At 41.7% G+C, this 24,663-nt stretch overlaps 2 protein-coding genes across 5 annotated transcripts in view; one reads left to right on the top strand and one right to left on the bottom strand.

Moving 5' to 3' along the window:
- Window positions 1-9,876, top strand: part of uckl1a (uridine-cytidine kinase 1-like 1a) — a 15,142-nt gene extending 5,266 nt beyond the window's left edge. For all 3 annotated transcript variants that reach the window (XM_030137839.1, XM_030137841.1, XM_030137842.1), the window contains exons 2-15: window positions 798-985; window positions 1,191-1,297; window positions 2,819-2,989; window positions 3,320-3,391; window positions 3,514-3,703; window positions 3,803-3,864; window positions 4,097-4,113; window positions 5,233-5,331; window positions 5,431-5,524; window positions 7,177-7,239; window positions 7,349-7,471; window positions 7,691-7,798; window positions 8,010-8,166; window positions 8,789-9,876. In XM_030137839.1, coding sequence (XP_029993699.1) covers window positions 798-985; window positions 1,191-1,297; window positions 2,819-2,989; window positions 3,320-3,391; window positions 3,514-3,703; window positions 3,803-3,864; window positions 4,097-4,113; window positions 5,233-5,331; window positions 5,431-5,524; window positions 7,177-7,239; window positions 7,349-7,471; window positions 7,691-7,798; window positions 8,010-8,166; window positions 8,789-8,871 — 1,534 coding nt within the window. In that variant the 3' untranslated portion in view covers window positions 8,872-9,876. The remainder of the gene's footprint in view (window positions 1-797; window positions 986-1,190; window positions 1,298-2,818; window positions 2,990-3,319; window positions 3,392-3,513; window positions 3,704-3,802; window positions 3,865-4,096; window positions 4,114-5,232; window positions 5,332-5,430; window positions 5,525-7,176; window positions 7,240-7,348; window positions 7,472-7,690; window positions 7,799-8,009; window positions 8,167-8,788) is intronic.
- Window positions 9,172-24,663, bottom strand: LOC115421865 (uncharacterized). 2 transcript variants are annotated; one of them, XM_030137856.1, is made up of 7 exons: window positions 24,234-24,663; window positions 18,917-19,141; window positions 17,908-17,965; window positions 17,682-17,760; window positions 16,162-16,625; window positions 14,074-14,211; window positions 9,172-13,330 (listed from the first exon to the last, which is right to left on the bottom strand). In XM_030137856.1, exons 2-7 carry the CDS (start codon window positions 19,048-19,050, stop codon window positions 12,791-12,793), a joined length of 1,413 nt encoding a protein of 470 aa, XP_029993716.1. In that variant the 5' UTR covers window positions 19,051-19,141; window positions 24,234-24,663; the 3' UTR covers window positions 9,172-12,790. The 2 variants fall into 2 exon arrangements, with proteins under 2 accessions (XP_029993716.1, XP_029993718.1); XM_030137858.1 differs by having other exon boundaries at window positions 16,162-16,508.

Genomic DNA, 24,663 nt, shown 5'->3' with positions numbered 1-24,663 from the left:
ATATATTAAACAGCAAGTGAACAGTGGATGTGTTGGAAACAGCAAAATGGACAGGAGTATGGATGTGAGCAACTTTGACAAAGGAGAAATTGTGATGGTCTTTTTCATTCCCAGTGTAAAGTCTTTAGGATGTACCAAAAGTATTTAAAGAACAACTGGATCTCAACTAATCCAGCATCTATGGGACCAGAACATTGTTGCCACCTGTCTAATATTATGTAAGTTCTCCTTTTTCTACAAAACCAGCTCTGACCCGAGGCCTAGACTCCACCAGACCTCTGAAGGTGTGTGTGTGGTATCTGGATCAAGACGTTAGCAGCAGATCCCTGAAGTCCTGGAAGTAGAGAAGTGGACCTGCATGGATCAGATTTATTTGTCCAGCACCTCCCACAGATGATTAATTGTCCTGAGATTGGGATCCTTAATCCATTTTTGGTCGGCACTCAGCACTGCAGACCAGGAACACCCAACAAGACCTGTAGCTGTGGAGATGTTCTGACCCAGTCATCACCGTTACAATATGGACCTGGTCAAAGTCACTCAGTTCCTTACATTGACATGAGCTTCAAGGACTAAATGTTCACTTGCTGCCTAATATATCCAACCCAGTGAAAGGAACCACTGTACTAAAAATAACCTATATTATTAATGTTACTCCTGTCAGTGGTCATAATGTTATGGCTGATCAGTGTCTGATCCCTAAACCTTAATGTAAACCTGTAAGTGCTGAACCCTGCTGTGTCAGTATTCATCAGTGGTTCAGGCTCTAACCTGTCCTGCCGTTTGCTGTTTTGCAGTGGGAGTGGGGAGGACTCGCTAGACCGGCTCCTGCCACCCGCTGGGGCCCCTCGCAGGAAGAGCACTACCTCAATGAGTAAAACGGAGCCTCCTCTGCTCCGCACAGGCACCCGTACCATCTACACCGCCGGCCGACCTCCGTGGTATGACGAGCACGGCGCTCAGTCAAAAGAGGCCTTTGTCATCGGTATGACACTCTGAGATGATGTTTTAGTCTTCTTGCTTTGCCAAGTTGTGGCTTTGAGCTCCACAACCTGTGCTCTTGTCCCATTCTGTCTTATTATACCCATAAACACTTAAACCACTATCACACACGCATACCGCCAGACAAAATTAGATACACTCTGAAAAACACACATAATGGGCCATTGAAACGCTGCGTTGATCTGCAGGGTTGTGTGGGGGCAGTGCCTCAGGGAAGACCACCGTGGCCAATAAGATCATTGAGGCTCTGGATGTGCCGTGGGTTGTGCTGTTGTCTATGGATTCTTTCTACAAGGTGAGACTTGGTCATGCAGTCTTGTCTTATTTTATTTGGTTATTACCAATCATCTGTTGGTTTATTGTAGGGAAAAATCTGAAATGTTTAGTGAATGTAGAAAAACCGTGATGTGAAATTTCATCCCATGTCAAAGCTGTCACGGCTTTGAGTAACAGCTTGTGCATGAGTGAAATCAACATCCATGTGACCTGTATTTATTCTGAATGAGCCCAGCAGAATCTCTCATTAATCATAAGTGTCATGAGCTGTTACACTGACCTGAAAAGATAATCCCTGCCTAGCTCTGACTTTGCCTTTTAATAGAAATGCACATAAACACACATGCCCATAGAATATAGGACACACAACTTCAAAGCTGCAGCTTCTCATCTCATAGCTCAATATAGGTTATTTTTTATCAGGACAGGGAAACATATAACAATATAGCACATTAATGTAAATTCATTTTTAATCCAATGTACACTAATAAGACACAAAAAAGTATAAAATACAATAAATAAAATTAATTAATAATAACAAAGGGGGACAGAACAGACATAGATACAGTCAATAACATAATTATATACGCTGTTGCCCATAACATTATAATAACATTGTTTTCAGACACATTCCTCCTTTTTCTTCTTATTTATACACATCAGTAATGACCTTTGACCTGGTGTAATGATTACATACTGAGTCCCAGTTAGACTTTATCTTTCAAGAATAAATCACATTGTCACAATCATTTCATGAGAAGAGCTAAAACTATTTTTATTCTAACTTTATGGATTACAGTGTATAACATATTATATATTATCCAACCTGACATTTCGTGCAGTACCTCGTGTGTTTATTCACAAAGATGAGAAAGAATATCTGGTCTTGGCCTCTGAATTTCAGTTTCATCATTAGTGAACTCCTCGTGTTTTCTGGAAGTTAATAAATGAATAAATAAATACATCATTTATATAACATTTCCACACGGAAAGGCTTATTTTTTATTAATTTGAGATGTACTCACTGCACTAAGCATGTGATAAGACATACAATATTAATGTGTATAAAAGAAAAAGGTAAATACAAAACTCTTTTCAGCTAAAGTAGCAAAAAGAGCCAACATATTAATATGGTCAAAATGACTAAATCTAAACATGTAATTACTCTTATTCCACGTGACAGAAGTGGCCCCTCTTTCAGGTCCAAGCTCAGTCAAAGTCTTTTTCCTTTTCAGAATTATGTCATTCTGAGGGACGTTCACTCTCATGTTTGTTTGTGTTGCTTTCAGTAAGTTTCCTGCCTGCGGCGATGGGGAAGAATATAGAGTATTGTCCACATAATGAGAAGTAGTGCCATAAATAGTGTGATTTACAATGTAACAAAAGAAACAATAGAGCAAAAAGAGCAAAATACATGAATATAGACAAAATGTTCCTTAAAATACATCATAACTTACTCGCTTGATGTATATTTTTTTGTTAGAGATTGAGTAAAAGCTGAGGATTTCACCTTATCTCCTTTTTTTTTTTTTTTTTACAGGTTTTATCTCCTGAAGAACAGGCCCTGGCAGCAAACAATGACTACAACTTCGACCATCCAGGGGCGTTTGATTTTGAGCTTCTGGTCGCCACTCTGCGAAAACTCAAACAGGGCAAGAGTGTGAAAATTCCAGTGTACGATTTCACCACACACAGGAGACAGAAAGACTGGGTAAGTCAGTCAGTCTGCTGTTTGTACTGAATGTGAATTAAACATTAAATATGCATTCTGATTGCTTTGTCAGAATGTTACACCACAAAAGAACAGACAGGCGATGTTCTTTGGATTTAATAAAAAACAGTAAAAGACACAAAGCAGTCAGTTATCTTACTGGAACGCCTCTAACTGAAAATGTATTCTATTCCCAAATTAAATACTGTTTTTATATAGAAAATGTTTTTTTAAAGTGATTTTGTAATCTTGTAAAACCTCTTCATAAAGCAGCTTTTAGAGCAGCTTCTCTTTTGAAGACAGTCTCATTTTTCTCTCCTCTTCATGCAGAAAAATGTCTATGGTGCCAGTGTAATCATATTTGAAGGAATTATGTCTTTTGCGGACAAAGAGCTTCTCCAGGTACGGCAATATTTTCCTTTCTTTTCAAAGTAACCGCAACCAGGTCCTGCTGTTTGTGCAGCTGCTTTGGTGAAGTGAATATTACTGAACCATTCCGGGGTCTTTTCTCTTCCTGCCTTCAGCTCCTGGATATGAAAATCTTTGTGGACACAGACTCTGACATCCGGTTGGTCCGTCGACTGCGCAGGGACATCACAGAGCGTGGACGGGACATCGAAGGCGTCATTAAGCAATACAACAAGTTTGTGAAGCCGGCGTTTGAGCAGTATATCGAACCAACTATGAGGCTGGCTGATATCGTTGTGCCAAGAGGTGTGACACAAAAAAAAAAAAGCTGTGGCATGTTCTATCCATGTGAACAAAGAACATCAGGAACGTCTCCACTTGTCTTTTGTCTTTACTCCCTTTAAGGCGGTGGGAACATGGTGGCCATTGACCTGATAGTCCAGCATGTTCACAGTCAGCTGGAGGAGGTAAGAGGCCAATAACACTGATGGTATCTTGAACAGTGGCGCCACCATGTGTCAGCAACTGGAAACATATAGACAAAAACGTACACTCCTGTTTGCCCAGCAACCAAACTGAAAGGAAGTCTGAGATTCCCCATCACCTGATTCGCTTTTTTTGTAGTTTCTTATCACCTGAACTGTTTTTCTGTATCTGCATCTTAAGTCACTGTTTCTCTCTGAACTTCTCTCTGTGCAGCGTGAGCTCAGCGTCAGGTATGCTCATATGCTCATATGGACTTTTGCCTTTTCCTTTCTCTGCTTTCTATGTTGAATGTTAAACATTATGTTCTGGTTTGCCTCTCTCTGACCCTTTACAATCAACATTATACCTTATAAACTGACATTTTTCTTTCTCCACAAACTGCAATTAATCGAATAACTATTGAAATTCCCATATCATAGTGCATTTATCCCCTCACAAAAGACATTCATAAGTTAAAGATTCAGATTATGGAGAATTAGGGTGATCAAACTGCAGAAATGAGAATTAATAAAGTCAATCTCTGCTGCATGGTGATATTTTGTTATCACATGTAATGACATTATACAGAGAGGTATTGTGTAAAACATGCAAAATGAAAGTCACTGCATTTTTTTGTTGTAGTAGGGTTTTTAAGCATGTCGGTCTGAGGTGGAATCTGTGCAATTTTCGTCAAAACCAACTCTGTAGACTTGAAATTAAAAATTGCAATATTTCTCACAATATTTATTTTTTACCAAATCATGCAGGTCTAATGATAAAATATTCCAGTTCTTTTCCTAAAATAAAAAAGACTAAACTCCTAATAAGCTGTTTACATGTCAAATGAAAATCAATCTTACACTATAGTTCTTCTTTACATGAAGCGACCCATAGTCCCATTTAAAAAAAAAAGGGTTTTCATTGGATGAATGCAGCCTCCCTCTTTCATTCCCTCAAACTACTTGTAAACGTTAGCTTTTCATTATTTATTAACTTGTTGATATCCTCTTTCATAATGTTTACAGGTAGGTAAACACTGTGAGTTGAATCCTGCAGTAAAACCATAATATATCCAAGGGTAAAGCTGACAAAATGTGTCGTTCTGAATGTGCTGTGTACGTGCCTAAAGAATTTTCACATAAAGAGAATCAAAGCAGCATATTCGACGTGTTTTAGATGGAAAATGCTCCACTTATAGAAAGACGTGTATATGCGTGTGTGTGTGTGTGTGTGTGTATAATTTTTTTTTTTAGAATGACAGTGGAATATTCATGTGAATCTAAACATCTTCAGTGTAGGAGTATATTTAAGTGTTTGATAAAGATGAAATCCCTTATGTTTGTGAAAACATGTTGTTTGGTTGTTGTCAGGGCGCTCCTGGCCTCGGCTCAGCAGAATCAGCCTCTGCCTCAGACCCTCAGTGTGTTAGAGAGTACACCACAGGTCAGAGGCCTGCACACCATCATCAGGTAACGTCCTCCACTCATCAACAGCTTTATCTCCATGTTCTAGTCATGTTCCTATACAATACATATGAATACATAAATGTTCCTGTTTCTGTAACGCAGGAACAAAGAGACAAGTCGAGATGAGTTCATCTTCTATTCAAAGAGGTTAATGCGACTGCTCATAGAACATGCTCTGACGTTCCTGCCGTCTAAGGTGGGTACATGTTCTCTGTATAAGAATAATTAATGACTTTAACTTCTTATAAAATCTTAACTTAGCCACAGCAGCATTTACATACATTTATTTTGCTCTAAAAGTCCAGGTGCAGAGACATGCAAGACAATCCTGCTTTGATCTGATCACAGTTATTGTCACATATTTTTTACATTGTTAGGAGGAAATAGCATTAAGTCAATGATTTCACATTTTCCTTTTCACAATATCTCAGTTCCTTATTTTGTGTCTTCATGATTTGATTCCTTCTTTTATTCATAATAACTGCGGGAATGGAAGGCTTTTAAGCAAACCATCCTCAAGTCTCAGTCATCAAAGATTGAATTTACACACAGAAAAGGAGCTTTTAAGCACATCACCACACCACAACAGATCAGAAATAAAGATTTTTCATGAGTCATTGTGTTTTATTACTTTCAAAACTGTATGGAAAATGTTGATAACATACAGGTTTGATACCATGTCAGTAGCTGCCTGAACATCAGTTTACACTGATAACTGTGCCAATACAGAAAATCTTATCTTTTCTCTTTGGGCCAGCTCTACTAAGATCCCAATTTGAGTGTACTAATTTGCATGTGCAATCTAAAATTTTGCTTGTGGGGTTGAACCGCGGTTTGTGGGTGATTTACTAAGATTGCCTGCGCAAATGACAACAGGTGCAAAGTTTTGGAGACCACCTTATTTAAATGAGGATTTTGCGTGCGCTACTGGTTGTTGTCATGGAGACAATACACTGGAAAAACTCCTCTGAGTTACGGGAGCATGGAGCATGAGATGGCCTGGGTGCGAAACGTCTGGCAACCTGGGATACACCAGCACTAATGGAAACAGTGCGCTGGAATGATCCAGACGCAAGGGCAGAGGTGCCGGATTCATTTTAGAGGTGTGTGTATGGGAGGGGGCTGGATTGAATGACTGTCAGGCGCACTATAGCCTAACGTCAGTCCATATGTTTAATCACAATCATCAGATTAAGTGGAAAAGTAACATTTAGTACAACAGTCCTGTAAAGTGTGTGTGTGTGGAGGGGCATATGTCTCAATTAATTTTTCTTCCGTCATTCCAAAAATGTTCACACAAGGGCGAAAAATGCGTTCTCTGCATCTTGTTTCAGCGTTTCGATGTCTCTTTCTTGTGACAATATCCACAGCCATGTGTGCGCAATTATTCATACAATGTGTTTGCACCTCCCTTTGAGACGTGTTAAATAGAGACGCAGTTTCTATGAGCAAAATTGCTTCCGGGTTTGATAAATCGCTTTGTGTGGGCTAAATTAATATATTTACGTTTTCTCCTCCCAGCACACGCACAATTGCGTGTAAACGCCCGATATTGCATATTCATTGTGGAAAACATACTAACTGGATGCAGACGCGCTATTTTGCACCTTTGAAAGATGCAACCCTTAGTGCGCATTGTTAGTAAATCACTTTGTACATTTTTTTGTGTGTGCAATGAGTTTGCACACACTTTTATACACACAAACCTTTAGTAGATCTGGCCCAGAGTCTCTAAGGGGAAATCTGTTTACATTGTGCCTGCACTTCACCTGTAGTAGTTACACTCAGTAAATGCAGGAGTATTTGTGGTTTGAAATTCCATCTGTGACGTTCTGTATCTTTCACCAGACATGTGTAGTTCAGACTCCGCAGGGCCAGGAGTACGAGGGCCGCAGTTACAATGGCAAAGGGGTGAGTGATGCTCCTGTTTTAAGTGAAGGTCCTGTTTAAACTTCCAGTCCGGTGTTTCTGTCCTCTGGGTTTCAGTCGTCACACTTGCACTCCTGTCTCGTCTCCACAGATCACCGGTGTGTCGATCCTCAGAGCGGGTGAGACCATGGAGCCTGCGCTGAGGGCGGTGTGCAAGGACGTCCGCATCGGCAAGATCCTCATCCAGACCAACCTTGACTCGGGCGAACCAGAGGTAAATACATGACTCTTTTGTTGCTAAAACATGTGAGATGCTTTTGACAACTTTTAGGATGTTGTGTATTGGGAATCACACCAAAGAAAAGATAAAAATGTTTTGATTGTTATTTTTTAATTTATTTTCATTCTTCCACATGATGTGTGTCTCCCTGGTAACTACCCTTCCTGCTTTTGTAGCCATGGTAACCTGTCTCCTCCTCTCTGGCCTCTCCAGCTGCATTACCTGCGTCTGCCCAAAGACATCAGTGAAGATCATGTCATCCTAATGGACAGCACAGTCTCTACAGGCGCTGCTGCCATGATGGCAGTTCGAGTCCTATTGGTGGGTGGAGATTAACATCATTACTCCTCAGCACGACAACAGGAGGAGCCCGCTCCTCTGGGGTTTACGACTCATCACTGTGGTTACTGATGAGAAGTTTTCGTATGTTATGTTAGTGTGCTGCTGTAAAGAGGAATGTCATTAACTCATTAACCGCCTGTAACAATTCAGAGGTGATTAATGCTTTTTGCTTGTATATTTGTCTGATCAGGACCATGAGGTGCAGGAGGATAAGATCGTGCTGGTGTCGCTGTTAATGGCGGAGCTCGGGGTGCATTCTGTGGCCTACGCTTTCCCAAAGGTCAAAATCATCACCTCTGCTGTCGACAAGAGCCTGGATGACTTTTTACATGTAATTCCTGGTATCGGTAAGGGATTTGTTCTTTTTTTTTTACTAAACAATGAAATCTTGAGGCCTTTGTGACTAATTGAACACATGTGAAACTATCTGTCATCAACCAGAATTAAAGTTATGTTTAATCTAATCATTCAATCATTTCAGTAGCAGTTTTTAATGAAGATATATGAGATGAGACACTATGATACGCCATTTGGAGATTGAGAATTATAGCCCAGACATTACATGGATAACATTTAAGTATATCTTTACATATTATTTAGTGTGGAACAAATAAAAACACTAAATCAAACGTATAAAACCCCCAACTAAATACACATTTATAAGCATTTTGTTAGCATTTGATTTGTCTCCACATTTTTTAAAGGGCAGAAAGGAAAGTGGATGTCTCTATTGAACCTTGACAAATTTTATTTCATGTCCCAGCAGATTCTAATTTTATGGTCACGTCACTTTAAATTTCAAGTGAGCGCTTGTCATATTTAGCCTGTTATAGAATACCATTTCACAGTGTTTATGCGGTCGTACACAAACTAGTTCTTTTCGCCAAATCATGCCTTGTTCTTTTCTTGTTCGTCAGTTGATGACACTCCTCCATCCAACAGCTCTGAGCTCATGTTGTGTGTTTTCAGGGGACTTTGGAGACCGCTACTTTGGGACAGACGGGTCTGACGGCTGGAGCGATGACGAGGACCAGGATCAGCCGTCGTACTGACACACACATCTGTGAGCCTCTGTGAAAGACAGAACCGACACTACTTGAAAACCTCGCTGTCAAACATCCTCTTCTTCAGGCGCAGATCAGCAAAAAATATTCACCTTGGTGTACTGGACATGAAATTTTGTACTGATGTGACTGATGAATTGAGTGTTTTGTCCTCCTATCATGAATCACAGATGAAACAGTGCCATTACCTTTGACATATAATAATGCAATATATTATTATATAGTGAAATATACTACAAGATTATGTTCTGAGATAAACTTATTCATAATTTTTGCTGCTTAACGGCATTTTTTTTACATGTAATATACACAAATATTATGTAAACTTCACTGAATTTTATATTTAAACACACATTTTTTTCACAAGTCTAAGTCTTACAACTGAACGTACTAGTACAGGAGTAAAATGCTAGAAGTTACATCAGAAATCTCAAATTCAGGGTGTAAAAAAAATCTTCTTTCAGATTCAGTTTCAGTTCTCACTGCCTTTTTCTACTTCTGCTGGAAATTGACTGTAGCTCCATGTGTGTCCAGATGGATCGGCACGGTGTGAATCAGACCATCCCTGCGAGGTCACGGATGGTCACACGCTCATTTCTGAATATTTCCACGCTCCTCTGATTCTCAGGGTTCAGACACAGGCCGCTCAACTCAGCTCAGCTCAGTTCAACTCCCCCTGTGTGATGCTCCTAAAAGCCTGAAGGGGTCAGTATAGCTCACATTTAGCTTCTGTCTCATTGATTTATAGTGTGTCCCTCTGAGAAACCAGTCTCTTTATAGTCCAGAAGAATCCATACAGACTCACCTTAAATACTTCACTTATAAAAGTAAATCCATATGAGATTTAACATGAAGAACAGCAGTTGTGCAAGGATGTAAATAATCCTGTGGAACTCAGAATTCAGTGTTTGAATACTTAGTTATTAAGATGTGAAATACTCATTACAATGTGATTTCAGGGTTCTAAGATGAGCAGTAAAAACCTGAAGCCTCCCAGTTTGCCCTCCCTGTTTTGTTCACAGTGTTTATTCCAAATGTGCCTCGTGATCCCTGTTATGAGCCGCTGGTTGGTAATAATGTGATTCCCCAGCCGGTTTGTGACCTTATGCTCAGTGTTATCTCCTCTCCCCCTCTGATGCTGTGTCTTTTCACTGTCACAGCCTGTCGTTGAACGCTGACTGTGTATCATTCATGTATTTATTCAGTCATTCATGTTCCACACTGTGTGATTAACACATCACATAAGCTGTGAACGTTGTATCATCTTCACACCTACATCCTGCTCCTACATGCTGGTTTGGGCTGTTTTTGTGTGTGCAATCGCTCTTCACCAAGCGGGTGACACTGTGATCACGGATGTCATACGACGCACGCTGTATTCTCCAAGACAGCAGAAGACTCGCTTGCCCATGTGACTACTGCCTCAAGGTTAACCTGTTACCATGGAGACAAGCCCACCAATGAAAATTCAGCAGACGCTTGCGATGTTGACTGCAAGCTTTTTGTTTTAAGGGGTGACCTATTTTTTTTTTCTCCCCTCCACAGCTACTCAGACACAGACCCCACTACTCTGGCACATGTGCACGTGCACACAGACGTTCACACAGATAAAAAAAACATGGGGAGGCTACTCACACACACACACACACACACACATATATATTCCATGTGCAATGAGGTTGTAAGCTTGTACACAAAAGAATCAGGGGACAAAAGAAAACAGAGCAGCGTCAAACATCAAGTAATAGGTGCAAATATGTTAATGTTCTACAAATGTTGTCTTTGTCCCTAGAAATAGAAGTGTAAAAATATTTTTCTTCCCCTTTGACAAGACTGAAGACATGAACCTACAGGCAGCTTTTCAGATCAGAAGCACAGGTTTAAATTAAAAATAGCCCTTTATTCTCCTGCAGCAGATGACAGAGTGAACTGTTCACAAAAGCTCTTAGTGATTTTAAGACCTGAGAGGAAGTCGTCACCAACGTCACTCAGCAAATTTCAAGGAAAATCCTGCTCTCCTTCCATCTTAATAACTGAGACTATGAGATAAAGCATGTTTTTTTAAAGTGCCACTTTATTACAAAAGTATAAACTTGACTGACATTTCATGAATAGTAATCTTGATATAAAACATTACAATCTTTTGCACTTAGCACTTAATTACACGCTTCGAGTACAAGACCCTGTAGTCTGAATAGCAAACACACAACATTAGCTGCCACATTTAACTTAGCTGGGCTTTCCAAGAACACACCGTAGCTTCATGGCTTCAAAAAACAACAAACAGAATACACTGAAATTTACATTGCAGCTGTTTTGCAGTTTGTGTCACAAGATAAGTCATTCCAAAACACAATTAAACATAATAGAAAAAGATAGATTTCTTGACACTGATGATATATTTATTCTTTCTCTTTTGTAATTTACATACACATTGCATCAACATACAGTATAATCACATTGTTTGCTGGGGATATTTGGTCAAACGATTTCATCATTACTGTCCAGGATTAAATGTAATTTTGTGTGTGTTATCCTCAGGGTGATGCTCTGCTGCTTAGCAAAACATTGCTTCACATTTTTGTCATTTCTGCAACGCTGCTATATTTTAACACTGATAATAGAGAGAGGAGAGTGTTCATCGATGGAGTGATGATGGGACATGACATTTGCTAATACACATCAGTTCTACTGTAGCTTTCCAAGCTGCACTATGGTGAAACCCAAGCAGATTCAAATGACCACAAGGCAGGGACTATGTCAATGAACGGTCCACAGACATGAGTGAAGACTGAGCAGAGAGAAGGAGGGGCGGGCGGTTTGAGTGGACTGTCTCCATCTTTAGGACTCGAGCAGTTCTCTTTAGTCTTGTTTCATCTGTACTGAGTGAGTTTGCCGGCACAGGAGGAGAGAAAAGCAACACTCCTATCTGCATCACAGAGTCCCACTGAGCTACAAACATCCTTACTCTAACTGGAATTGTGCTCTACAGAGAAATAAAGCAACACACTAAAAAAACAAAACAAAACAAAAAAAACAACCAACAACAATAGAAAAAAAAAGACATTCATATAGGTACCACATGACAGTGCTTGATTTTTTGTTTGTTTTTCGCTTTTTTAGCATGCAACTTGTAGCAGGCAAAGTGCAGAAACAGGATCAACAAAGTAAAACACTTCATTTACAGACGGCAGTGGAGACAGTGTTCAGTCCATGTAGATGAAACAAAACATGACAGAGGGAAGTATCTGATCGGTTTGTCAATGTGAAAATGGTCTAAATTAGTCGAAGCTTTTAGGAGGAATGCAAAATGTGTGCAGTTTTGTTAGAATACTCTCATAATTGTTTCTCTTGGTCCCTGAGCTTTCAAGTATTTTGATTAGTAATTCATTCCTTGATAATAGTTAAATTCCATCCTGAATCACATCTTGACCGACTACAGGGAAGGCCTGTTCACGACAGACTAAGTGCTACCGAAAGATTCACACAATGATGAGCCGTTTCCCCAAACAGGGGGCCCTCTAGGACCAGATAAACGACTATTTTACCCGCTAGAATTGAGAAAGAATTTAGGCTTTTTACTTCGTTGTGCTTTGCACACATTTTCCGTAAAACAGAAGTGCTACTGTTACCTACAGATTTCTCTGCAATGTTCTTGTGCTCATTTATTATTCATTACCTTTGGATTCCATGTAAGGTTTATAGTTTGGACTATAGTATTCAGCCCAGGTCATAACAGATCAACATTTTTGCCCCAAGGCCTCTGGAGCCTGTCGAAGGCATGACGTTATGACTTGAATGTAAACAGTATGTGTGGGTGAGCATGACAGGGGCTCAGCCGTCACTCTTTGTGGTGTTAGCTCAGCTCCTTGTTGGAAGGAAAGGGGGTCACAGTGCAGCCGCCGCCTCAGAGCCCTGTTACATACATCTCCATGCCATCGTTGAATGTGAAGATGGTGGTGGTGCTGGAGGTGGCGGAGCCCTGCTTCAGGTCACCGATGCTCTCGTACAGGTTCTCCCCCGGCAGCAGCAGGGCTTTGGCAGGCAGGTGCTGTAACTTGGGGGTCTGCTGTGTGGGCGGCGGCGGAGGGGGCTGCTGCTGCTGTAAGGGCTGCTGGCCCTTCTTCCTCCTTGGCCGCAGGGTGGCACACGTGTTGGGAGGCCTCTCTCGCTTCCAGCCACCTGCACCTTCCATGTTCTCATAGGCTGGATCGTACTCCTCGGTCCCAATAGACTCATAGCAGTGATCGTCAAGGGGCCCTCCGACCGCTTTGCCCTCCTGAGGGGCCCATGTCTGGGGTTTGACCACTACACTAAAACCCCCATCCCGGTCTCGGTCCCGGTCACCACGCCCCAAGGTCCGGAAGCCAGGATTAGCTGGAGGAGACCCCGGAACAGCTCTCTTCTTCTTTCCCGGTTTGCACACTTTAGAGTACATCTCAGCCACCTGCGATCAGAGACACATCACTGAGCGAACAGTGTAAAACAGGCCATGTCAGTAGCTCTATAAGTATCACTTATGCAATAAAACCTGATCCATAGTAGGACTGGACAATATATTCAATTATCTCAAATGACCGAGTTTTTGTTTTTGAACACTATGAAAAAACACTTTAATTTATCAATTGCAAAATGAAGATTTGTGCTTCATCTTCGACAATAATTAAAAATGCAACCTGTTGGTTGGTTGTAATACATTAATGTTAAGTCAACTCTATTAGTCCAGTCACTTCTTAAAAGAGGTGCAGAGATTGAGCTAAACTTTTTTTTATCCAAATGATGCACATTAAAGCCCTTTTGTGTGCTTTTTTTATATTGTTAATAACAGGTAGTTTTGATAAAGAAAACTATCCCGAATCATGTTTAGTGCACCGATGAATTTAGTCCATATGAAAATGAGATTTCATGTTTTGCCAATATTATCCAGTTCTACATCAAAACCCACAGACCATTATTTTTTTAAATAATGTTCTCACATATTTTTGATCACGTAAACCTGTTAAAATTTGGCTCAGTAATCAGTTTAAGAGTGATATGAATTTTTGAGGGTTTTGCAGATATAGAATGTGTTGACTAAATAAAAATTTTGACCATTTAAGGCTACAGAAAATAAAGTTTGGGGGGACAGTGGGACAATAAGATGAAATAATGCACTTAAATATGTAAACTGGATGAAGTGTGGTGTCTCACCGCAGCAGCAGACGGCTGTATATTCTCCATTGTGTGAGCGCCCAACTGGCCCAGACCCTTATTTTGGAGCATAATGATATCGTCTTCCTCTGGAGGCTTCCAGATGTACTGCTCACCATTGCCCATAAACATCACTTCCTGTCAATAGAAAAACAAATTACATTTGGGCCAGAGCTCGTCTGTGTTCATACTTCATGCACATATTCTTTGATGCTTCACTGATGAATTAACATTTAAGGAAATAACGACACCCTAACAGGTGCACACACAGGACAAATGAATCAGCTCCTACAAACCAGTGTGATAGCACAAAGCTGACATTAGAAACCTCCTGGATGTATTTCATACAGTACTCAACAGATTTTCCCTGAAAGGTGGAGCTTGCATGTGCGTATATTCTGGATGACTCAATTTCAACATGTTGCGTCATCCACAGGCAAATCAGTGCTGAACAGCCCTGCGAGCAGACTGCGTACACATGTAAGCCTGTGAACTGTGCGTGTTCCTGAACGTAGGTCACAGTAGATAGTGCAACCTCGCTGACCTCACACAGGGCAGCAAATGGTCTCCCACTGTCACCTGGAGGGGAGTACGCAGCCTCGTATCCACAGTAAAAGCAGGCAGTCTGCCTACACTCCTGCTGCTGCGAACATATGGAGGAGGTGACACTGCTGAGAGCAGAAATACCCCACTATCACCAAGAACTCTCCAACAAATAAACACAGCTCACTGCCCAGACTTCAAAGGAATCTCTACAGAAGTGCTAACATATCACAACACCATGCATGATGTAGCTGAGAGCAGGAAAAATGCAGCTCTGGCACAATAAGGCAGGAAACAGGAAATCTGATGGAAATACTCTGCAGACCCTGCTCACACTAACTGGACAACAAACTGCATATTAATATGTCATCCTGATGACATATTTAACACACACTCATATGTTATACACCGAGCTGAAATGGAACTAAGTACTTTTACTCAAGTACCATCTTAACGTGAGTATTTCCATTTTCTGTTCCTTTACTTCTACTTTCCTACATTTAGGGGCCAAGTATTGTACTTGTCACTCCACTACACTTACATTTCTTTATTACAGATTTGTCCTTTATTCAGGCCGACGTGGCTCAGAAGGGAAAGCAGGACAGTCATAACCCTGGAGGTTGCTGGTTCAATCCCTAGCTGTCTGTCCACATGTTTAAACGAATACTGGATCCTACACTGGTAAACGTGAGACTGTCTGGCACACTGGTTTGTTTTTTATAGATTAAGCTTTTAGCAGTATGCCCAGTAATTGATACAATCCCCACCATTACCACCTGTAACATTAAAGATGAATGTATTAATCTATCAATATTTATAATCCACTTCCATAGATTATTCTGAGATGGGTCTGCACTTTTATTTTAGCTGCAAAAAAGTATATTTGAATGCTCATACTTTCGTTCTTAAGGTTTTAAATACAGGACTTTTACTTAACAGATTATTTTTTACAGCGTAGTATTGATATTTTTATGGAAGTAGTATAAAAAATCTGAGTACTTCCCCATGACTGGTTACACATGGAAATGCAGCTGTCAATGAATTTACAACAACTTTGACAATATAAGACTTTCAGACCAGTGTGTGAAGTATAAAATACATCTTCTGTGTCTGAATGTCCTCCTCTACTTCAGTCATACATCTGTCATGTTCATATTTATCTTTGTTGGAATCACCCGAAACTTCATATTTTCCTTCTCACACTCATATTTATCACACTTCACCTAAAACACATATTTATATCTTTAATCTAATCCTTACTTTCCCAAAGAGTGAGCTGCTGATGACCTGAAATGACCTCTCTTACATAAATTATATATAACAAAAAATAACATACATGACACTATGTTGAAGCTGAATTTCCCCTTGAACTGCCTTTGACCAAAAATAGCAAACTGTGTTTGTTTGTTTGTTACAATTGATGAGTTTCAGTCTTTCATCAGAGCTCAGTCGTCATGGAAACACTACGCAGTTGTGTTCAGATGTTTAGGAGTAAGCCTTCATATTGAGTTGCTTTCTAAACAGTTGTAAACATCTACTACTAACCTTTGGGAAAGATGGGACGTTAAAGGTGTCAACGTTTCTACGGGGCAACTTGGTGCTGTGAGGGTGTGGCGGAGGAGGGGCAGGATGTGACGGCGGGGCATGTCGTGGAGGCGGCGCCGGCGGCTCCCCCATATCCGTCCCGCTGTCTCTCTTTTGCGGCGCCTTGTCGGCCTTCCTCAGCTTCCTGACGCAGGCGTACTCTGCCGTCTCTGGAGGGTGTGGTGGAGACATGACCTGGGCTTCGGGTTCGGGCAGTCCCCCTTCCACGTCCCCATCTGGATCCGGAGGCGCCGGAGTGTTGGCAGGTACAGCCGGAGGGGCTGGAGTGTCCGTCTGCCCAGCCCTGCCTACCATGGCGTAGAGGGCATCGTCAGTACGTGAGGTGGAGGAGCGCCGGCCCACTTCAGAATAAGTGTGCTCGCCGTCCTCTCCAGTCCCAGAGGGGATCTGGGGAAGCTGCCTGCCTTGAGAACGAAGGTCAGAGTTAGACCGGTAGCTGGGCAGCAGCAGAAGGTCCATGCTGGCTGGACGTGTGTTTTTAGATGCCTCTACAAGGCACATATAGCCTTCTATTACTGTCCATACAGCCAACGTCCAGCATCAAACAGAATTCACATACATCACTCCTCTGGCCGTTCAATGGCCGTTTGTGAGCATGAATAAATCTCTCAGAGGAAGGAGAAAATCTGGAGTTGACAGTGAACTGGGAACTGACGTCGATGTTTGAGAACACGCATCCAAACTGGCCTCATTCCACCGCAGTGGAAACAGGACAAGTATGAAGCAGGACATATGCTTATATTTCTTCAAACCCTCTCAGGCTACTGTCACTGTGCCCACAAACGCAGTTCCCTGTTGACTGTCAGTGATGGAGCTCCAGGATTTGTCTTGGCTCTCTGATTTCTGTCTTTGAGGGAGAGAGATGCATGTTCATAAATCTAGACTGAACAGTGCAGTAGAAGAAGGCTGAGTCGTAAATGTGATGTGAATTCGGTTTTAGGGTGAATTTGTCCTCTAAAATGTCTTCAGATCTTATTACAGCATGGTTTTGCCTGATCTAACTAAATCTTTTGCATTTTTTTAAAGGATTTTTTTCATTTTTATTTGTTCTCATGGACTGGTAAAAAAAAAAAAAAAAGTCTGAATGAAACTTAATCGCCTACACTGAAACATGATATATGTGGGTAGTTGTTTCTTTAATGTCCTTTTGTGATGCTATTGAAAATTTCCAATTAATTTTCCACTTTTGTCTTGTCATGGGCTGCATTGTTGTCGCTGAGTAATGGCATTGTATCTCTAATTTTCTGGATTTTTATGCTTTTAAGAATAGTAGCTGAATCACATGCTCCTCACGTGGTCGAGAGAAAATCTTCAAGCCCTTCAGCTGGATGTCGCCAGCTAAAAGAAGACTGGGCGTCCCAAAAAGTCGACATGTAGGAGAAACGAGGTTCTCACCTGACAACAGTGATGTACTGTTTGTAGCTCACAGGTCAGACTTTGTATGTGAAAGATGCACTCACTTTTGCCATTGCAGTTCATCTTGTTCATCTCTGTGTCTGATTTACTGATGGACCGCAGCTTGGACTGCCTGAGTATACCCTGACAACACACACACACACACAGGACCAGTTAAACGCTAATTAAGACTGAAGAGCTGTCCTCTGAATGATATTGTTCCCTGGTGAATTGAGTTGCTTCAGCTGCGAAACAAACAAAACAACGAGGAACATGTTGCCTGATACCTACCATGTCCATGAGACGGTGTTTTCCACTCTCACCAGGGACATTGTGTGTCTTCCCCTTCCTGTGGTGAACAAACATAGCAGCTCTGTCACGCAGGTTGACACTTACTACAGACATGCATGTATGTGTCTGTGTGTGTGTGTGTATGAGTGCAGAAATTGTGTGTGAGTCACTGTCCGTGTGTGTCTGAGTCATCCTATGACTGCACGTGTGTGTGTCAGAGAGACACACATGTTTGTATGTGTATGAATGTGTGTGCAGACATGCACAAAAATGGAAATGACAAGGTCACTGCAGGTAGTGTAATGCTTTTTTAGGCCTTTCTGAGATCATTTTTAGCTAGATTTAAGACTGAGTTTTGCACAAATTGTCTTTCTCTTTGGGCTTGGTGATATGAGCTAAAATGTCAGTTTAACAACGGTTTTCACAATACATATCAAAATCATAATTCATTTCATGTTTAAGGGCTGGTGTTCAGTGAAAGTTGGAGAAACCATGTGGTTGGTTGCAGTGCTAAACTACATGACAAATTTCACACATCTAGAAAAAGAACATTCAACATCAAAATATGCAAATATAAAAGGAAACAAAACACTGACATGATCTGAAAATGTTTTAGCTTAAAATAATAACTAAATAAAAGACTAAACAAAAGCTTATATTGTGATAATGACTTGACTCAATCTCATTTTAAAGTTAAGTTGTGTTTTATGGTTTCATGCAGAGGAGAAGGAATAGAAATATGATTATGAGACAGAAAACAAAATCAGTGGTAGATTTCAAGCTTAATAACATCAGAAATGTGGGGTTTAATACAGAGGTGTTCGAACTGAAATGAACATAATTAAATTAACATAAAAAGTTTGTGACAAATAGGACTCAAAATTTAATTTTAGTCGTGTTTGATAACAAAAAACACTTTGAAACTTCACAAATAATGTAAGACCTGCAGACACTTTGAATGATCATTCCCACATGTTGTATGTGTGTGTTTGTGGTCATACGTGCTCACCTCTGGCAGCCCACACAGAGCACCACAATGAGGATCGTAACAACAAAGGCTGAGGCAGCAGCGATAGCACCCAGCAGCAGGACCTTGCCGTAGGGAGGAGCCGTGAAGTTCAGCCCGTCCTGCATGGAGGCCATGTGGGAGCGCTGGCGCTCACTTGCTCTCACACACTCACACTCACACCGTTACACACATGCAAGCAGGGAAGTGCCACGGTCTCACTGGGATCTGCAGTGAGAAGTCACAGAGTGGTGCTTAATTACAAAATTATCTAACCTTTACAAAACATTAAGTAGGTTAACAAAGCAGTGGAACCAGAAGTAAAATATTCACTGTGCACAGGCAGAAGGAAAGCAGACGCTTAAAAAAGAGGGAAGGTGTGAATTCCTGTCCAGTGCTGAAGCAGTGAAGTGAACAGACATTATGCCTCCGGCTTCTGCTTTACCTTGTCTGAGGGATTTACGGCGCCGTGTATGTTACACTTTCATCTACATCAACAGTCTGCACACCAACCCATCTTATTACAAATCTAGGCCTACATGCACAACTTGTCACCACAACAATCCAAAATTCTGCATTTTAAAGCTGCTTTACACTGAGATAAGCCGAAGCAAAATAATTCTGTATGTGAGTCACAGCAAAGCTGAACATGCCAGCAGGAAAAGTGACCTGTTACACTGAAAGACACCAGAATGGAACCAGAGACAGGGAGGACACACAGGAACATCTTTTTTGCTTCTTCTGTTTTAATTGCTGCTTGCCAGACAATCTCACACTTGGCAGTGTAATATGTTTCAAAAAATAAAAATAAAGACACAGAGCTATAACAAAAATACCAAACAAACAAACAAACACAATCTAATCTCTGTCAACTCATGCCATCTGTCCACTGTGAGAATGTGTTTTCATGTGTGTTTATTGGCAGTGTTTTCTCTTGTCCATCAGCAAAACAAGACTGAAACAAACCCCATGGTTTGTCCAGGGTCTTGTCTTAAGTTTTGGGATGGTAATGCTTTAGTGTCTGTCCTTATGCCCATACTTTACACTGTCACATTATCAAAAGCCTGGCATCTGTTTCTAACTACAGATTTTTCTCCACACTTTGGGATGGAGCCTGTCTTTTTTTTAACTTCTCTGCATCTGCTTCTTCTCCACTTGTGATCAAATCTGACACCTTCACCGATGTTCTTCCATAGTGGACTCCACACAGATGTTTTCCTTTCAGACAGTATGCAAAGTCCAAATTAGTTTGTCTGTGGGCCATGGTGTCACTTCTCTGAATAGCAGCCCAAGCCTTGGACACAAGATGTTGTGTGTTACAAGTAATAAATTAGATAATAAAGCATTTTCTACCATTGATGAAGCATAGAAATGCATGAATTTATGTTTTGCATTCATTAACAACAACAAAGCCTGTCTGTCCTGCCAAAATATTCTCATACCAGCGTCTGTTTTCAGTTTCCTAAAACACCCATTTTTGGTATCATCTCTGAGCTCCACAGGCCATCAACATATGAACACATTATAACAGTGTTCAACAAAATATGACAGATGGATCCAGGATATGAACATGAAGTCCTCTTTTCAGACAAAAGAAGAAGAAAAAGGCTATTTGACAGCAGAAATGAAATGTTTCACAGCGTTTTGCTGCTGTAGTGATCAAAATGTAATTGAAGATGATTATGTCTGTTACCTTTTGCAAGTGTCCCCTTTCTGCTGGCGTGACATGAACACACCTGAGTGGAGGGTGGGGTCTCTTATGACCATCATATCAGCACACACATGATGACCTGTACTGCCCATTTTTCCCATTTTACACTGAACTACACATTTAATCCAACTGTCCCTTTAGTTTCCTCTAGTGTCCTCCATGCTTTGCTTTTTCTCTGTGAGTATTGACAGCGTATTATTTGTGTGACTTTGTGTTACAGACAGAGTAAGATAAAAAATAGGACTTGACTTTATGGAGATCTGTGGTATTTTATAAAAGGCTCGTAGTGGTAATTTATCTTTTTTTAGTCGATGCAGACTATGAGCGAGAGTGCCATATTAGTGTCTCCTGACCAGAAAAAAGGTATTTTGTCTTTTTTCTTGATTCATTTGAACAGAGATTAGTCATATCCTCTAACAGTATGTACATAATTTAATACTTTCAGAATGCTATATGAATTATTTTTGGATTTTATAGGATGCAGTTACCATATAAATAATCTGATGGACATGACACCGGTGCTTCACTTTCACCAGTTTGTTCTGAACTGTTATGTAGAATATGCAGAGCACAGGCAGTGATCATTTAATTCATTCCCAGTTGTAACAGTGTGAGTGTAATTATATCTGTGCTGATTTGACAACAGAGGAGGTGAGAAGAGACGGAAAGGGTATGAGGAGAGAGAAGAAAGGGGAAAGGTGTAGGTGTGGAGGAAAAGAAAGGAGAGCGAGGAGGGAGGAAGACATGCGTGGGAGTCCTGTGGCAGGTGTTTGAAGACGCTCAACGCAGATGATGAGAAGAGGCTGTCACATTCCCCGGCGAGGTTTCCTGGCCTTCCTTCCTCATCCTCATAGCTTTCCCCGTCTCACTCTGTGTGTCCACACCTCCCCACCCATTCTTCTCTCCCTCTATCCCCCTGCCTCCGCCTGCGGTGTTCAGCCAGAGTGACGCCTCAGCACTGCAGTGTAATCTCTGGCCCAAGAGCTGCCTTGTCTGAGCCAACCAATTGGACGTAGAGCTCAGAGCAAGAAATGCCCCTCCACTGGCAGCTTTTTTCCGCTGAACAAAGCCCCCCCACTCCCCCGTAGACCCCCCTCTGCCACAGGCCACAGTGAGCTCCATCCTCACTCGTTTACCTGCAGGGCCAGATTTACCAGGTGTTGCCCTGAACATGTGCTGCTTACACAGAGATGGACCAAATGTGGAGAAGGAAGTGGAGCTGTGTTATCAGATGTGTTAACTAGTGATGGGAAATTCTGATTCTGAACAATTTCAACAATAGTTGACACTAATGCCAACATTATTTTTGGCTTGTTTGGTTTTTGTTTTTATTGTTACTTATTCATTTTTTTGTACAGAGGAAACACAGAATTCCTCATGTAGTTTTTCAGGCCTTTATCACATCTTTGAATGAGCACGGAGGCGGATCCCTATTAACTGTACCAAAATTAGCCTTTTGTCATAAAAAAAGTAGTAAATGTAGATGGGGTTGTATCTGTATGATACACAGGAGACATGACATTAGACAAATGTGTAAATGACAACAGTGGGTCACCTGTTGACTTCTATCTAATCTAAACTAAAAATCTTGGAGAATCTAAAAGAAGAGCCAACAGATTTGTCTAATCTCATCCTCAAACAATTTCTTATAATAAATCTTACATACTTCTGTTCCAACACAAGTCTAGTCTGTGTAAACAATGATGATTTGCATGTTTTCAGCTTCTGGCACCTGATGAGGCCATAAAGTCAACAAGGAATTATGGTGTAATCCTCAATAAAACGGAGTAGGAACACATTTAGCCCTAGAAATCAATACCAATAGGGTTAGATTTTCCCAGAACATGTTCTGCATTTACATGTGTGTTCATTATTAATAATACTGGAGCTCCTTTAAACAAGCCAGCCTGTGTGCACTGGCCTCACTGCCAATCTGCTCAGGTTTTGATAAACCACCTGGGAGTTCATGTGGAGCAAAAACCTCACCCTCTGTGTGACACAAATAACAGCAGTGTGTGTGTGTGTGTGTGTGTGTGTGTGTGTGTGTGTGTGTGTGTGTGTGTGTGTGTGTGTGTGTGTGTGTGTGTGTGTGTGTGTACGTGCGTGTGTGTGTGTAGAGAGAGAGGGAGATGGGGGGAGAGAGAGAGGAGTCTGCTATTGTGTGAGAATGTGAATTAGGTCAAATGTTTGCTTGCAACAACGATTAACCATGCCCCTGTGAGGAAGAAAGCTGAAGCCTGTGTGGAAGAGGCTCTGTCTTTATTTATCTGAGCACCACTGCCTCTAACATAAACACCGTCTGATTTTATTTGTCTAAAGCATATTATAATAATAATAATTTCTAGGGATCACATCCTTACATCCCTTCTGGCAGCTTTAACAAACTGATGGCTGGAAAACAACGCGAGGGCTGCAGCTGAAACACAAGCAAGGATGTTAAAAGCGAGCCATCCGTGTCATGTTTTGCTTATTCTGTCTATGTAAAAAAAAAAAAAAAAAAAACAGTGGATCCCCTATATTATAAAAAGGGGCTGGAGTGTGTACGTGGCTCATGGTGGCACCCACTCAGCAGGCATCCATCACTCACTGGGTGACGGTTCGGATGCTGGATGCTGGATGCCCGGCTCACCGCGCCTCTGGGCTCTGACACCTCCAACTGCAGTGGTGCTGATGGTGACAACAGGTTACACACCACCACTGCACACTCCGAACACACAAAACCAGGGTGTGAACAGAGGGAGGGAGTGTGGGGGGGTGGGGGCTATCTGGGGTAGAGATGCCCGTGCAGGTAGATGGATATGCGTTAAAGACTCCCGTGGTCACAGAAAATAGAAAATTTCAGGGTGATGCAGTGGTTTTGTTTCATTAAAGCCTGTAGCGCAGAGATTTCTGCTCTCCTCTTCTTCAGCTCTAACCATCAAAGCGTTTCCGATTCATTTCCAGATCAAAGTGAGGATGGTAAAGGATGTTGTGTCCCTGAGGTCAGCTGGCAACTTACACGACAAAGCCCGTTCCCCACACCCCCTATTTATGAGGGAGGGAGGGTGTGCGTGTGTGTGTGTGTGTGTGTGTATGTAGAGAGGTGGTTGAATGGGGGGGGGGGGGGGGGGGGGGGGGGGGGGGGGGGGGGGGGGCTGCAAATGTTAACGGAAGGTCTAACGTTAATTATCTTTATGGTTCACAGTCGCCAGGGATATTACGCACACAAAAAAAAAAAAAAAAACGCGTGATCGGAGGCTCCCTGCGCCTTCTTCTCGTCAAATCACAATGAAGTTCTCTAATGAATGCGTTGATTTGGGGCTAAAATAACAAAAAGGCAATGCAGTAAGGCTGAGGTGGGTGCACACGTGTCTCTGTGTTAAATGTATGATAAGTGGCAGAGCAGAAAAGGGAGTGTGAGCACAAAGAATAAACAGAAAAAGCCACACAGTTCCAGGATGAACATAGGGTCCTCTGAACCTACTGCGTCTACGGCTTATCAAGCGGAATCTATAGGCACATATGAATGATCCCCCCCCTGTTCCATCCTCCATCCTCCCCACTCCCCCCCTCCAGCCTGTCACATAGCTACGGGCACAGAGCATTGCGCTATAGCATCCCTGTACTCACTCAGCTCACAGATTTTGGGAGGCGCAGCATCAACCCTGGTCGCTTCCTGCAGTTTCCATTCGGACCAGGTGCTCCCCTCCAGCATAATCGATCACAGGCGATAACTTAGCTTCCTCAGGCTTCAGAAAACACGAATGCAGCATATTGCATGTGGCATCCTTTATCGGCGCCCGCTGACCCTTCTCATGCGCCCTGTACGCGCTCCTCTACTCCCCAGCCAGAAGGGAGGCTGGGAAGTGTATAAAAAAAAAAAAAAAGAAAGAAAAAAAAAAAAGCAAGCCTGTCTTTCTCCGCCTGTATCTCCAGTTCTATCTCCAAGAGCCAGGTTCTCTCCTCCACGGTCCCTCAAGCCCCCTCCATCTCTACTCGCATCCCCTCGGCTCAGCTACCGTGCTTCCATGTGACACAGGCAGAGCTGGAGACCCCCCAA

Source organism: Sphaeramia orbicularis, chromosome 7, assembly GCF_902148855.1.
Source record: "Sphaeramia orbicularis chromosome 7, fSphaOr1.1, whole genome shotgun sequence".
NCBI classification, from domain to species: domain Eukaryota; kingdom Metazoa; phylum Chordata; class Actinopteri; order Kurtiformes; family Apogonidae; genus Sphaeramia; species Sphaeramia orbicularis.
Note: the sequence above shows the minus strand (reverse complement) of the source record. Positions and strands in the feature narration are given on the sequence as shown.